This window comes from Barbus barbus (assembly GCF_936440315.1).
Source record: "Barbus barbus genome assembly, chromosome: 44".
In the NCBI taxonomy this organism is placed as follows: Eukaryota; Metazoa; Chordata; class Actinopteri; order Cypriniformes; family Cyprinidae; genus Barbus; species Barbus barbus.
In genome coordinates, this window is record NC_136722.1 from 3,033,893 (window position 1) to 3,050,852 (window position 16,960).

The following is a 16,960-nucleotide window of genomic DNA, read 5'->3' on the forward strand; positions in this document are numbered from 1 at the left end:
GTTTGGGTGCACTATTCCTTTAAAGCTCCAGTCTTTTTCTTTGCACGATTGCAGGATTCTCGTCGACTATGACAAAGCCTTCGACATTTGCAGCCTTCATCTCTGACCCTTCTTTCAGAGATCAGCATCTCTGAGGAAAAGAGTGCCACACTTTTACAGTTACATCACGTATAAGCACTATAAAAGGCCAGTTCTTGGGCTCACACAAATATGAGAACGGCTTATGATTAGCAGCGTATCTTACTGTCAATTTCATGGCAGCAGATTAACCTGGGGGTTAAAATTTTAATTAATTTAACCGCTCGCCCCCGCCATTCAGAATTTTACCCTGTATCATCACCCAAAAGCACACAAAGGCAACTGTGACTCTTGCAGTCCGTTACGGTAACATCAGGTTGCTATGGAAACAGATTAGCAGTAGTCATTTTGGGATGTGGAGGCACATGAAGTAATTAATCTATCATGCTCTAATGAGCACACACCCACTGTCTCTTAGTCGATCATATTTTATCACATATGCCATTATTATGTCAGAATGCAGCATTGTAATTGAATGCAGGGTCAGTTGCCTGGAATAATAAAATCAATCAAGCAACTTTCACTGATGTGCTTTAAAAATCAAACTCATTTAGCAAGTGACTCATGGCCTGCATCGAAACATGTCTGCTTTGTGTCCTGCTTAACAGTCATGAAGTTCTGCATCAAATGCTGTCCATCGGGCAGTCGTCCAGCTGTGAACAGCCTGTGTGGATTCAGTAATCGATGCGATGGCGGTGTCATCAAGTCTGATAATATCAGCCGGCCAGCAAGAAAGAGGCACATTGATATTCTGCGAGATAAACTGAATCATCATGACTGGCTTTGATTGTTAAGATGAGCTTTGTGCAATAGCACTATCATCTGCTGAGTACAGGGGACAGAATTATAACAAACCGTAAGTTTTTAATATTGACTGACGGCAGAAATGGTGAGTGGATAAAATATCGAACATGCTTTGCTTTCATACAGAATCTTGAAGGTTTTCCTTCAGTGTTCCACTAAAATGAAGGCTCAAGGTTTAATGCAATGCTGTGTTAAATGAATCATATAAATGACTATAATGTTTAATACTACTCCATTTTGGTGATAGTTCACCCAAATATGAATATTCTGTCATAATTACACACCCTCATGTCATTCCAAACACTTAGAAGTTGCATTCATCTTCAAAACAAAATATATATTTTTAATGAAACCTGATATTTCTCTCCCTCCTTTGAAATGTTGATACTTCGAAAAGTTCACAAAGAAATCATAAAAAATACACATGAATCAATGATGATTTTGAGGCAAGTTTTTATACAGCACATTTCATACACAATGGTAGTTCAAAACGCTTTGCATAAAAGGAATGAAAATAATCATAAAAATAATCACAACCTTAAAAGCAAGCAATTAATGATTTAAAATGAATTAAAACAGCTAATTGAAACAGTCAGGCAAACAGATGTGCAATCATCATTGTTTATATGTGAAAAAAGCCTACATTTTTATCATTATTTATTCATTTTCAGAATACTTTGATTGAACAGCTTAATTCATACAGATTACTTTTACAATCTCTTTATAAACATTTTGAACCGTCAAAATCAAGTCACCTACATTTTAGATGGCCTGAGGGTAAATTAATTAACAGTTAATTTTCATTTTTGGAGGACTATCGGTTTAATATTACAACATCACAATGTTTTAAAACTGATAGAAGACCATTCTCTTTCTGTGTGTTATTGACAATAGTAGCTATTAATGCACTTCTCATTCTGTCATCTCCATATAAATAGAACAGACCTGGGTTTTTTAACTACCAACATGTTCACATCGGAGCATTAGCATGTAAGCCGTTGTTGTTGTGAACCCCTCAGACTCCTGAAATGAACCAAGTGTGAAGGACTGGTTCTTTTAAAGATGATTCAAGGAAAAACCCAATGAGGGTGTTGGGGGCAGGGATGCGTGGTCCTGTTTCTCTCTCCGGCTGTGTGTGTGGGTGTCTCTTTGTGTCAGAGGTAATTACAGTGGGATGTGTGGGTGAAGGCACATATTCTAGCTGCTCAGCTGTCTGGGATAGGCTGATAACAACTAAGCACTACTTTTCTGCCACTTCCTGCTGTTTCCCTGCATCTCTTGAGCCTTCTTCAACTTCGTCCCAGGTCTCTACATTTGCTTCTCAATCACTCTCTTTCCTTTTCTCCTCTCAGTAAAAGAGATCCTGTGTTCAGCAGAAATCAGTAGTGCACAGCTCATGATGCACAGATGGAGAGACCTAAAAAAGGAATCATTTTAACCTCATTTGAAGAAAATGTAAACAGTGTTTATTTAAAACTCACGTCAAGGCCGTGAAATGTGGTTGTTAAACTGTTATGATTGGTTATTAGATGGTTACTGGCCAATAAGTCAAAATAGTCCATTCTCAAGGGATCGTCACTCCACGCTTTTAGTTTCACTGACTTACATTCATGTGTATGCAGGAGACTGGCAAAGCAAGCAACTTATACTGCGTTCCAAAGCTCAAATTCTGTGAATACTGACATACGATTTCATAATCCTAGAAAGGCATGACCTCTTAGCTGAATTATTACATGTTAAGTTTTTTGGAAAATCTTGTCATGGCTTAGAAGGTTAGAGCATATTTCTCATCAACAAGCCAAATGATCTGAATGTCAGTTTGTATCATTTTTATGTCTGAAGTAGAAAAGGTGCAGGACAAGTTACGAGAAATCAAGAGTTTCTGGATAGCTGTAAAACTCTTCTTTCTATTCCTGCTTTCACTGACATGAATTACTGCGTGCACTTAACTAATGATGGAACGTGTGGATGTAGTCAGGCCTTCACACCCTGTCACCAGCAGTTAGGAAAGATAGGCTATATGTCAGTCAGGATGGTTTGTGGGAGGGAATTACAGCCTGAGCCATTTCTCTCTGTCATCATGAAGATCTGGCCGGCTCTGCCCTCTTTCTGTGGCAGTTTTCTTCATTGCCTGTTTTCCATCTGTGAACCTCTCTTTGAATATACGCGACTTGAGAACCAATGAAAATAGACTAACCAGTTGTTACCAATAGATATTTATTTTCTACTAGAGTTCCAAAAACAAGAAAATATTGAGTATGTAGCCACAGTATTGCCAAGGTCCTACATCATCCGCTGGAACGGCTTCCGTGTCCACAGTCAGCGGAAGTGAGAAAAACTGTTTATTACGTTTGAAATATGTATATTTATCTTACAAAAGCGCATGGATTTGCTACAGGAGGCCTTTATTTTGTATCTTAACAATGATCAACACATACGTATACATAGTGCATCACATATAGTAAACACAGATGCAATCAAACCCCGTTGGTACTTGCACATCACATAAGCACATTTGAGAATCCATGTTTACCAAATGCAATGTGCCCTATATACTGTATGCGTGGCTTTGATAATACCTCTGTATATGGGGTTTCTCAGAAACCATCTCACAGTTTAGAGGAATATGCCCTATTTGTGAAAAGCAAGGTTTTTGCGTCATGCTTGTTTTGTAGAAGGGGGAATAATCTCTACGTCAGAATTAGAAGTGTGCCACTCTTGAGTCTCGGATGAGACACCCGCCGTTTGCGTCAATAGGAGCTCATTTGTGTTTTGTTTGCGTGAGTGAGTCATCTTATAATAGCTTCAAAACAAAGTATGGGGGAGCTGACCTAAATTGTTAGACATCGTGCCTTAGTGTGTGTCTACAGCTACATTTATACAAATAAAATGCCCAAGCTTCCCCTACGTAGGTGTACCCATGCTTGTTTGTATCCAAGCACCATGTAGCATAATGCATTTGTGTTCCTGACACTATCTTGACCTTTTTCTTCTGTGCAGAGGCCTGAAGCCTGGAGCGTAAGTGTGTGTGGCAGACAGTAATGCTACGAGACATTTCCTAGGCAGGTCAGACCTGGCAGCGCTCGTTGATGGAAGTGTCAAAGCAAATATGTCACAGGCGTACAGCACACACAGCTGGCCACCCCCGAGTCCCATTTTCCATTCACTCCTGTTCTTGTCCAAAGACGAATGGATGAAGAGCTGAAGGGCAAAGAAGAAGCACTCACTCGACTAGTCATAACATATTAGGATGATGTTCATCTCAATTATCAGTGGCTTTTGAGGACTCTTAAGCCATTGGGTAAATGACATCTAATCTGATCTTTACTGTAAATATGCTTTGGTCAATTTATGGTAAAAATTACAGATGTGGTTGTCAGAACTTTTTTTTTTGTAACAAATACAGTGTTGTGGTGTTGAGGAAAGCTGCTTTTAAAAGTAATGCATTACAATATGGCATGACAATATGGTTTTTATTAATTTTGATTAATACTGAACCTGTTTTTGTGCAAGTGAGTTGAGTAAATTTATTCACATTTAGTCTAAAACTACAGTAAATTGCAGTTTCAGTGCAGCTTCAAAGGGCTCTACACAGCTGAGGAATAAGGGTCTTATCTAGTGAAACGATTGGTCATTTTCTAAAAAAAAAAAAAAAAAAACATTTATACATTCATTAAATGCCTGTGATGCACGTCCACAACTTCGTGGACGTGCATCAAGGTGGCCCGCCAGCAATAATATCTGGCCCGTGCCCGTAGCCAGATTATTTTGATAAAACCCTTCTGTAAAGTTGACTCCAGCACATCCAAAAAGGCTTTCAATAAGGTTGAGGTCACTACTCGGTGGTGACCAATTCATGTGTGAAAATGATTTCTCATGCTCCCTCTATCACTCTTTCTCAGTTTGAGCCCAATGAATCTGTGCATTGTCATATGGACATGAGTATGTCTTCTGTTCCAACTTGGCATCAGTTAGTGTTAAAAGAATGGTTGCCAAACATATAGCATAAGATACCAGAAACATTAATTACTGATTAAATCCTAGACTCTTCAGCATTCGCTTATTTAATCCAAACAGCAACTTTCCTCCTATTTCTTTTGGGAATCTCACCAAAACTCCCGCCACAGTTATTTTATTACAAAAATCCTGTCTTTATTTACATACCCTCATGTCGTTCCAGACCCATGAGAAATGTCTGCTTTTCGCTCTTCGAATCAGCAAACTGCACTATGCTACTAGCGGATCTACAGCCAAAGATTCATTCTGGCGTTTAGCGAAACATTGCGAGTCACGTGACTTCTACATGGAAAAATAAGACCCTAATTACAGTCTTCATCACATGTGAGTGTATGCCAAAAAAAACATATATTTCGAAATGACTAAATTAAGCAACAAACTGCTGAAAGCATCGACATTCTGGAAGCCCATGAATAAGAAATAGGTAATTTTGACGTTACAATATATCTTTTTTTCTGGCAATTGCAAGTTTACTTTAACTGTTTTTCTCAGAATAGCGATTTAAATTCACAATTGCGAGAAAAGAAGTCAGAATTTTGAGATACTGTAAAAAGTTACAATTACCTTTATTCAATTTTATTCAGTGGCAGAAGCAGGCGTCCAAACACGTCAATAGGCCAAATTAAAAATATTCAATTCATGACAGCATGTTCAGGCATTTTCTACTCTAGAGATCAAAATCAGGTGTCTGTAGCTTCTTCCGCTTCTTTTCTTTCATTCTCCTTTATCTTGTCTCTCAGGGGAGCTGAAGCAGTTCTTAGTGATCTTTGACCTTATTCTGACAAATTTATAAAGCAAAACTAGAGCTATGCTCATATTACCATGGTACGATGAGAGTTGTTTGTGAAGAAATAGAGGCATAAGAAGAAATAAGATAGCAAATTAGGACATGCTGATTGACCGGTCGCGGCAGATATTAATTTAATCTGCTAATCATGGCGGGAAAAGCAATTAACTGTGGAAATAGACAGGCGGCTTCTAATGAGAGCAGGTGTGCGAAGAGCTGATTGAAAAGATAGATGCTAATACTGTATACATGATTAATGCCTTTAACTAGTGTCAAATACCTACTGAAATCATCTGCATATGGTTTGCTTTATCATCATATATATTCTAAGGCACAAGGATAAAAACAAGAAGTGTATTAAGTGAGCAACAGGCCAATAACTTTATGTAATCAGTGTAGATCACGAACAGTCAGCAACCGTGTAATGTGTGTTACCCATGAGACACAGCGTGCTTGTTATACAGCGTTATGGCTCAGTACAGTCGTTTACTTTGATTGCTGACTTTAGTAGTGCTTCAGTGCATAATAATCACACACTAATGGAAATGTTTGTTTGATTATGTCTGATGTGCGAGTCAAATTTAGTTGGTTTCTCAAAGGATTGCAGCGAGTAGGTGACGTGGAAGCCACAAGATTAAAAATGCTCTCTCTGCCAGCAGGTGGCGCTTATGCTACAGCAGAATTACAGCTGTTTCCCATAACCTCCAGCATCAGGTATTACAAAGAGCGAAGATGGAAACATGCCATCAAATCTTTTCTAAAGACAGTCAGAACCTTCAGAGAGACACTAATTCATTCATTCGATTGTATATTTCTTTTAAAACATAGTTTTTCGCCATGTTTTCACAAAACGAAACTACTCTGCGTGCTGTGTGCATGTGAGACTGTTACTTAAAACTGTGTTTTATTCTGGATAGCATTTATTCTTCCTCAGTTGTTCAAATCGCGGTAACTGAAAATGGTTTTAATGATAATTAAAATATGAAATGATAATACTAACCGTGCATAGGGAATTTGATTAAACTGGTAATGGTTCCATACCTACATTTGACTATATAGGCGAAAAAATGAAAGAAAGTCATGAGGGTGTGTAAATGAGGACAGATTTTACATTTTTGGCTGAACTGTCCCTTTAAGAACAGAAATGTCCACATGGACAGTAATCCCCATTGGTTTACTGAGCTTCTTTAAATCTGAATGCATAAATTATTTTGAGTTTGAAACACCCCCCCCACACACACCCTCTCTTGAAAGGTTCTTCATATTTTTCAGGATTGCGTCAGCTAGACTCATTTCTCATTTCCTCACCTTTAGCTCTCTTCAGATGAGCTTTTCCTTTGCTCTGGAAAGGCTGTTCGTGGTTTTCTCTTCACATAATCTGATATCCTGACATTTATATTTAATAGAGGGGCTCTGTTCTGACAGATATAAAGCAGCTTTCTAGGTAATGAGTTAAAATATACAAACTCAGTATTTCCATTTTCTAGGGACAAGTTATCTATCGATCTATCTATGGACATTTAAGGGAGCACTTCAACTTTTGATTTAAACTGTTATGCTGAGCCTGATACTAAATTTGCATTCAAATATTTTGTGCTCATTTTTTAAATGGCTAATTAAAAGCATTTCCACTCTTGGTTTCAGACCTCACTGTAAATAAAAAGTCCATTTCAGGGTACAGGATGTTATTTGTGGTCGGGCACATTGGTTTGAACATCACACCTCCATGTAAAACACATGTGCTGCGGAAGTGCTTGCTGCTCTATGTTCTTCATCCATTTGGAATCCAGCAGGCCCCCTGGTGGTCATTCTTAGAAACCCCCCCTTATATCCACCCTTCCCCCATGAACATCTCTGTCTGTGGAAAATCCATGTGCATAATGGAAGGGGTTCTTTCTTCCTCGGCAGCTGTGATGTTTCAGTGCAGAGCTGATTGTCTTTAATGGCCAAAGCATTGTGGTTAAAATAAAAGAAATCATGGCATTAATGTGCTTGATTATTAATTTTAAGGGTTTTAATTTTGTACTCTAGATTCATTCAGATCAGTCTTTTATGAACACTGTCAGAGCTTGATGGATGAAGTGCAGTTATAAACAGCTTTGATGATTGACAGCTCTCAGGTGTATCTTGATATCAGCTCAGATGGGCTTCTGTATGACAAACAAAGCCGCGGTTTTTCTATATATACAAATCACAAACATGAAGCAGAGCAACAGTGTGTATTGTTGAGTTGAATGACTGCCATTTTCATACTCAATACAAATATACACTTAAAAATATAAAATAAAATGAAACATGCTCAGCTCTTATAATGTTCTTGTCCAATGATAGTTTTGTACAGTCTGTTCCCTTGTTTCTGTGGTGAAGTTTGCATGGCTTTTGTTGGGGTTTATTGCCATCTGCTGGATAAAATCAAGTATGATTATAAAAATATGAATTAATGCAGTTTGCATTGCATTTTACTTCTGATACTGAGATATATAGATTTAAATTTGATTTGACCACTAATATTACAACTTGTCTTGCACTGTTTGTGCTATAAGCATTGACGTGTTTTTACTTTTAATAAATGATAAAGTGGGCAAAAAAAAGAGGGTATATAAAATAAAATATAATGCTTTTATAAATACACTATGAAATGTCTGGGGTCAGTAAGATTAAAAAAAAAATCAATTAATACTTTTATTCAGCAAACTGATTGAATAATAATAGTAAAATATAATAAATAATAATAAAAATAATAAATGGTGTTCTTTTGAACTTTCTATTCATCCATTAATCCTGAAAAGATATCCCTGTTCCCACAAAAATGTGAAGCACAACTGTTTTCATCATTAATAATAATAATCAGAAACGTTGCTTAAATCGCAAATCAGCATATTAGAAAGAAATCTGAAGGATCATGTGATAGCTCTTTTAAATTGTAATAATGTAACAAAATTCCACAATATTGTTGATTTTACTGCCTTTTTATTCAAATCAGCTTCTTTTAAAAACCTTACTGAGCCCAAATGTGGAAACATTAGTAGCGTATATGTGACCCAAAATCAGTCTGAAGTCGCTGGGGTATATTTGTACCAATAGACAAAAATACATTGTATGGGTCATAATTATCGATTTGAGGATATTAAGTAAAGATCATGTTCCATGAAGATGTTTTGTAAATTTCCTACCGTAAATATATTAAAACTTAATGTTTGATTAGTAATATGCATTGTTAAGAACTTCATTTGGACAACTTTAAAGGCTATTTTCTCAATAGTTAGATTTTTTTTGCACCCTCAGATTCCAGATTTTGTAATAGTTGCATCTCGGCCAAATATTGTCCAATCCTAGCAAACCATAAATTGACCCTTATGACTGGTTTTGAGGTCCAGGGTCGGTCACACTCTCACACACACACACACAGACACAGACACACACACACACACACACACACACACACACACAGAGACAGACACACACACACAGACACACACAGACACACACACACACACACTTATTAAAACGTATTATTGATAGGAACATATTAGGGATGAATGGATGGATAGATCATAATCTTCCATATTCATTTTCAAAAAAATGTGAAACGAATGGGTTGAAATGAATAATACTATGAAGAAACCAAATTTTATTTTACTTCTTTAATAATTACTTTACATAACTGTAAACCTCCTAATGAGTCCTGATGCTTTATCTACACAAAACAATCTCTCATATGAAACTAGGCACTTCACACAATCCTTCAATCCTCAGACAGAAAGACAGCAAATGCTCATGTAGCAGTTTGAAAAGAGGATTAAAGTTCTAATCTACTAATCAGAAGCTTAATGCTAAATAAACCTCTCTGCTTGTCCAAACATTTACAAACAACAAGACGAGCCCTTCATGGCTAAACTGTGCAGTCTTTTTATAAACCGTTTAAGTCTCCATTATTAACTAACGAGTCCTTTCCAGACGTGGCTTACATGCGGTGGATCCTGTCGTGGTCGATGAACTGTTTGAGGTTATGGAGGTTGTCCCACCACTTGAAGAGGAAGGTTTCTGCGATCAGGCTGAACCAGGGCGTGATCTCCAGCTCTTTCCTCTTGCCCTTCTCCAGGATCTCCTTCAGCTCCTCTTTGGACACGTAGCAGTGGCTCTGGATCTCGTTGGGGTCTGGGTTCAGATCCACGTCTTTCTGCATAAAGAGGATGTAGTCGATCTCGTGCTCGCCCCAGACGCCGTCTGACTGGGCTTTGTAGTGGATGCGGGTCAGGTAGGTCATCTCTTCTGGAGGCACCTGGGACAACAAGCAGGTTAGCCCCGAACATCCAGATTTAATAATACAGATTCACACGTTTTTTGTACAGGGTTTCTGCAAGTTTTACGAAGGTAAATTTAAGACCAAGATGCAAGGAATAAATTGAAGGGAATGCAATACGACGTCAATATGTTCTCTTCATGTAAATGTCTAGGGAAGAGACAATAATATTACCAACACTTCTAACAGATCTTCATTGCCTTTTTAAAACTATTACTGTATGCCTGATCACATTTATAAAAAAAACTGATGTTCTTGCAGAGTATTTTTGTTTTGCAAATGTCTAAAGATTCTTAAATTTAACTGAGCAGCAAAATGACCTCAGATATTAAGTCTTGTTTTCTGAGAAATTAATCAAAATGATGTGAGTTTATGATTAAAAAAAACTAATATCTGCCAGAAGAGTCATAAATATCAACTTAATTCAAAGGGAAAACACGTTTTCTTTCCTCATTGGTAGATGTTTGTTCGTTACATAAACATCTAGCGATTATCCTCAATTTGATTGCACAGATACTATTTAAACTAAACTGAGCTAGACAATGACATCACTGAATTCAATAATGCCTTTAACTGAAAACTGACACTCTATCCTCCAATTTGATACTGTTAAGTGCTTTGACACAATCTGTATTGTTAAAAGCGCTATATAAATAAAGACAAACTTGGATAATTTTTTCTCAGTATATCAAAAAACAACAACTATCTACATTTTACATCTTTATTTAAAGATGTTTAGATATTTGTATTGGAAAACAGGACAAAAATACTTAGAAACATATTTATTTTTTAGTAGTGCATGCAAGATATAATGCCATGACTTTTTGATTTTAAGACTTTCTGCACTGATGTAAGACTTTTTAAGACCTTAATTTGTGGAAGGGGAAATTGACACTTTTTAAGAAACCCTGTGGAACGCAGAAATAACTTTTACTCTACTTCTGATCACACTGCAAAAATACTTGCAGTCCTTCTTCAGTGGTTTGTCATTTTCCAGTGCAAATGTTTAAAGATTCTTAAGTCAAGATACATTTCCTTGAGAATCAAAGTGATACAAGATCAGAAATCTTGTTTTCTGAGTGAGTTTATGATGGAAGAGACAAAATTTTTCAGCAATACATACAAGATTTAATGCCATGACTATGAATCGAAGACTTCATGCTTGATTTAAGACCTTTTTAGGCCTTAGTTTGTGAAAAGGGAAATCGAGAGAGCCGGGAGAAGCCGTGTTGTCTCAGTACCTGATCGGTGGGAATGCCGAGCTCAGCTTGCAGGCGTCTCTGTGCGGCGCAACGGACCCCGATGGCATCCTGCTCCTCCAGTTCACTGGCGGTGTGGAGAGGGTGACTGCAGCAAGTGTTGGTGAAACAGCCTGGAAAAGCATAATAAACAACCTAAACTTAACTTCAGCTTATGATAAAAGAACAACTATAGCTCTAAAATCTGATCGGATGAACCATACTGAATTAATGCTCACCTCACCGTATTCTATATTCTAAAGACCAAATACCTACAACATATTACTTGTTGGACAAATTAGTTATTGTGATAATTATTTATACGTTAAGAAATGTACAACCCGAATTCCGTAAATGTTCGGACGTTTTTTTAAATTTAATAAAATGAAAACTAAAAGAATTTCAAATCACATGAGCCAATATTTTATTCACAATAGAACATAGATAATATAACAAATGTTTAAACTGGGAAATTTTACAATTTTATGCACAAAATGAGCTCATTTCAAATGTAATGCCTGCTACTGGTCTCAAAATATTTGGGATGGGGGCATGTTTAGAATCAGAATCAGAATGAGCTTTATTGGCCAAGTATGTTTACACATACGAGGATTTGTTTTAGTGACAGAAGCTCCACAGTGCAACAGAGACAGCAACAGGACAGGGCAGATAATAAAGAATAATATACAAATATCCAAATAGGCAATGTACATAACAGCAAAAACACAATATATAATATAAGTGGTGTGTGGCCAAGTATAGTGACCCATACTCAGAATTTGTGCTCTGCATTTAACCCATGCAAGTGTACACACAGTAGTGAACAGACACCCGGAGCAGTGGGCAGCCAATGTTGCGGCGCCCAGGGAGCAGTTGGGGGTTCGTCTGACCATAGAACACTTTTCCACTTTGAAACAGTCCATTTTAAATGAGCCTTGGCCCACAGGACATGACGGCACTTCTGGACCATGTTCACATATGGCGTCCTTTTTGCATGATAGAGCTTTAGTTGGCATCTGCAGATGGCACAGCGGATTGTGTTTTTCTGGAAGTATTCCTGGGCCCATTTAGTAATGTCAAAAACAGAATCATGCCGATGAGTGATGCAGTGTCGTCTGAGGGAACGATGACCACGGGCATCCAATAAAGGTCTTCGGCCTTGTCTCTGTACGCACAGAGCTTTCTCCAATTTCTCTGAATCTTTTGATGATGTTATGCACTGTAGATGATGAGATTTGCAAAGCCTTTGCAATTTGACGTTGAGGAACGTTGTATTTAAAGTATTCCACAATCTTTTTTACACACTCTTTCACAGACTGGAGAGTCTCTGCTCATCTTCGGAGAGACTCTGCCTCTCTAAGACATCCCTTTTATAGCTAATCATGTTACAGACCTGATGTCAATTAACTTAATTAGTTGCTAGATGTTCTCCCAGCTGAATTTTTTCAAACTTTCTTGCTTTTTCAGCCCTTTGTTGCCCCCATGCCAACTTTTTTGAGACCTGTAGCAGGCATCAAATTTGAAATAAGCTGATTTAGTGAATAAAAGTGTCAAATTTCTCCATTTAAACATTTGTTTTGTTCTCTATGTTCTGTTGTGAATACAATATTGGCTCATGTGATTTGAAAATCATTTAGTTTTCATTTTATCCAAATTTAAAAAAACGTCCCATCATTTCTGCTTGCGCGTTGGTGTCTTTATCATATCGCCAACATTTTATAATAGAAATATACCAAGGCTTAGGCTATTATGCCATTTTGTGTTATGTCGAAGTGCAAACCAATGGTTTAATGGAACAGAGAGTGAGTACTTAGCGTCAAATTTACTAAATAGGGCAATTTAGCATTAAACCGTAGTCCCATAAAAGTACAGATGGGAGTGGAAACTCCTACAAATGAACATGCAATTAAGCCAGCCACAAAAATAAACTAGCCACATCTTTTCATCACTAAGTGTTACTGTGTGTCTTTAGTAAATCTTGACAGTAGTTTTTTTTAATGCCAAAAGAGGGGTTGTGCTGGTCTAAACTGTTACTAAATCTGACCCTCAGTGTCTTCCTCACCATTTGTGTCACTATTTGCCATGTAATCACACATACAGTATATAAATATTATTAAAATAACAGCGACACACACCTGGAAAAGTGATTTTGGCATTGGATCTCTGCTGAAGGAGCAGCTTTTCCTCACTGTTAAACAGGAAAACACTGAATGCTCGGTGCAATAATCCTGTCAATGAGGAAGCAAGTAAATTAATTTATGACTGGCTATATTCAATACTAAATCAACAAATAGTAAAGTTTGTAAACAAGCACACGTGCATTATAATCAACAGTAAAATATCAAGCACCTTTATCAATATTTGAATTAAGATGACAGTTTTTCTTGCTGTCAGCTCCAATCTTCCTGTCATTGTCGTCGATGAGGATGCACATCTCTGCAAGCAACTGCACCTGCTTCTCATCCAGATTATCCATGTTAATCTCCGGCATCCTTACAGGTGAACTGAGCCGTCTGACCCCACTGCAAACACACAGACACATTCAACCTCACACAAAATAATGCACAAATAATACACACATTTCACATAATAATACAACATGCAGTTTTTGAATGAAGTTTTTTTTATTATGAAGGGAAAACAAAATCCAACTTTATCTTTGATTAATATTATTTTTTTTTTGATGATCTGAAACATTAAAGTGTGACAAACATGCAAAAAAAAAAAAAAAAAAAAAAATCAGGAAGGGGGCCAACACTTTTTCACACCACTATATATATATATATATATATATACAGTGCCCTCCAAAAGTATTGGAACAGTAAGGCCAATTCCTTTATTTTAGCTATAGACTGAAAACATTTGGGTTTGACATCAAAAGATGAATATGAGATGAGAGATTAATATTTCAGCTTTTATTTACAGGCATTTTCATCTGGATCTGATACACAACATAGAAGATAGCACCTTTTGTTTGAACCCACCCATTTTTCATGTTACCAAAAGTATTGGAACAGATATAATTAATATAGATTAAAGTGAAAAAGACTTAATATTTAGTTGCAAATCCTTAATAACTGCATCAATCCTGTGACCCATTGACATCACCAAACTTTTGCATTCTTCTTTTGTGATGCTTTTCCAGGCTTTCACCGCAGCTTCTTTCAGTTTTGGGGGGTTACTCCCTTCAGTCTCTTCTTTAGCCGGTAAAATGCATACTCTACAGGGTTTAAGAGTGGAGATTGACTTCGCCAGTCTAACTTGGCCACCTGTGGTAAACCTTCCACTTCTGCCCCTGATGAACTCCTTTGTTGTTGTGGCACTATGTTTTGGGTCATTATTTTGCTGCATGATGAAGGATCTCTCAATCAGTTTGGCTGCATCTTTCTGTAAATTGTCAGACAAAATATTTCTGTAGACTTGTGAGTTAATTTTGCTGCTGCCATCATGTGTTACATCATTAATGAAGATTAATGAGCCTGTCCCAGAAGAAGCGATGAAAGCCCAAGCCGTTACATTACTTGTGTAATGTGTACTATAATGTACACCTGTGTACACTGTGTTTCAGATGAGCTTGTATGTTTGGGATCATGAGCAGATCCTTTCTTTCTCCAATCTTTAGCCTTTCCATCACTTTGGTCCATAAAATCAGTCCATAGAACCTTGTCCCAGAATTTTTGAGGCGCGTCTCCTATTCTTCTTGCTAATGAGTGGTTTGAATCTTCTGGTGTAGCCTCTGTACTTGTGATCATGAAGTCTTCTGCGAACAGTAGATTGTGATGCCTTCACTCCTGCCCTCTGGAGGTTGTTGCTGATCTCACTAACAGTTGTTTTAGGGTCTTTCTTTACAGCTGTCACAATGTTTCTGTCATCAACTGCAGATGTTTTCCTTGATCTACCCGTTTGAGGTGTTACTTAGTACACCAGTGGTTTCTTTCTTCCTCAGGAGATTCCAAATGGTTGTACTTGCTATTGCCAGTGTTTGTGCAATGGTTTGATTGATTTTTCATCTTCTCTCAGCTTCACAATTGCTCGTTTTTCACCCATAGACACCTCTCTGGTTTTCATGATGGTTATACGTCTAACTAACTATAAATGCAGTCTGCACGGATCTGAAACTGAGCGCAGACATTCAGTGCTATTTATTGTTTGAATAATCAGTTAATAGGACACACCAAGGCAACAAAACACACCTGTCAGTCACATGTTCCAATACTTTTGGTAACATGACAAATGGGTGGGTTCAAACCAAAGGTGCTATCTTCTAAGTTGTGTATCAGATCCAGATGAAAATACCTGTAAATAAAAGCTGAAATGTTAATCTCTCGTCTCAGTCTACAGCAAAAATAATTTTGCTGTAGACTGAGACGACACAATATGACACAAAAATAAATACTGTGTAATATATATATTGAAGTCATTATGGTAAACATTTAGAATATACTAATGAATATACTCAATATTATAGTTAAATATATAAAAAAAACAACAACTATGAAATAAATAAATAACACAAACACATTTACACTTAAAAAGTTTAACATATTTATTAGGAAAATAGCATAGACGCAATAATATAATAATAAAATAATAATAATAAACGACACTTAAATATTTTACAATAATTATCACAAAAAAGAAAACAAATAGTTTAGCATAGTGCTAAATTATAAGGACACGTTATTTAGGCCCTGTAAGAGCAGTAGCTGATCAAGTGAAGTGTATAGATGTTGTATCTGTGTTATAGATGTGTGCAGCACTCACCTGTGGAGCCGTGGAGCAGGTAGATGCAGAGCTTGAGCTCGTGCAGCGGGTTTATTTACTCTGACGAGCAGCGCAGCAGCGGACCTGCGCAACAGCCGCGCCATGAGCGCACTCCGCTCTGACCAATCACAGTCCAGCTCTACCAACACGCCATCACACCACGCGCCGCTGCGCTACAGCTCAACGATAAAGCAGCGCTTCACGCGCGCCGATGCTCGAGTCTTTATAACCCGCGGGACACACTTAAAACACACGCGCAGCGATAAAGGAACTGATCACTGCTCAACTCTGCCGATCACACCATTTCCGCCTACAGATGACGTCTCACGCCAAAGGTTTTGATTGGCTGTTGTGGGTGAAGCAGTCTTCTGATTGGTTAAATATCCATTCAGGCTGTCTTCCGATTTGAGTCGTTGCTGCGTCCGCCATGTTTGTGAGGGCAAGACCGCCTTTAAACAACTGGAGGTAAACGGCGGAGCTGCGGGCTTTTCGGGATAAAATCACGATAACGTTTACATTTATCAACCGATTTCAGTAGTGTGTGATCTACATGGAGTTAAAAATAACTCCGCCTCCAGTTATTTAGTTAGGCTTGGAAAATGATTAATTTTATTAAGAAATTGTGAAAGCTAACACTCGTGTTGATTTTTTCCTGTTAACATTTATAATATTAATGTAGTATAACTGTGATATATACATGTAATGTAATTTTAATGTGCATTAAATTTTTTTTCTTTTTCTTGGGCCTCAGGTCAGAAGCTCATTCTCTTTGAAATACTGGGGAAAAAAATACATAATACATCTTTAAATACTAATAAAACGTACATATACGATATATATATATATATATTTTTTTTATTTTACTAATAAAAAAACTTGACCCTCTAACTCTAGCACTCTCTATTCTAATTTTATTTTATCTATATGTCTTTTTATTTAAAAAAAATAAAATAAATAATAATAATGATC

At 37.2% G+C, this 16,960-nt stretch overlaps 1 protein-coding gene across 4 annotated transcripts; it reads right to left on the bottom strand.

Moving 5' to 3' along the window:
- Positions 1 to 1,325: 1,325 nt before the first annotated feature.
- Positions 1,326 to 16,317, bottom strand: LOC306863492 (isopentenyl-diphosphate Delta-isomerase 1-like). Of its 4 annotated transcripts, XR_013783689.1 has the most exons (8): positions 15,992 to 16,305; positions 13,577 to 13,749; positions 13,363 to 13,455; positions 11,231 to 11,361; positions 9,655 to 9,968; positions 6,995 to 8,088; positions 3,956 to 4,083; positions 1,326 to 2,299 (listed from the first exon to the last, which is right to left on the bottom strand). XR_013783689.1 is itself a non-coding variant. In XM_079406842.1 (6 exons), the coding sequence occupies exons 1-6, from the start codon at positions 16,093 to 16,095 to the stop codon at positions 8,076 to 8,078; spliced, it is 828 nt and encodes a 275-aa protein (XP_079262968.1). In that variant the 5' UTR covers positions 16,096 to 16,317; the 3' UTR covers positions 4,276 to 8,075. The 4 variants fall into 4 exon arrangements, 3 of the variants coding, with proteins under 3 accessions (XP_079262968.1, XP_079262969.1, XP_079262970.1); XM_079406842.1 differs by lacking the exons at positions 1,326 to 2,299; positions 3,956 to 4,083 and having other exon boundaries at positions 4,276 to 8,088; positions 15,992 to 16,317; XM_079406843.1 differs by lacking the exons at positions 1,326 to 2,299; positions 3,956 to 4,083 and having other exon boundaries at positions 7,358 to 8,085.
- Positions 16,318 to 16,960: the final 643 nt, after the last annotated feature.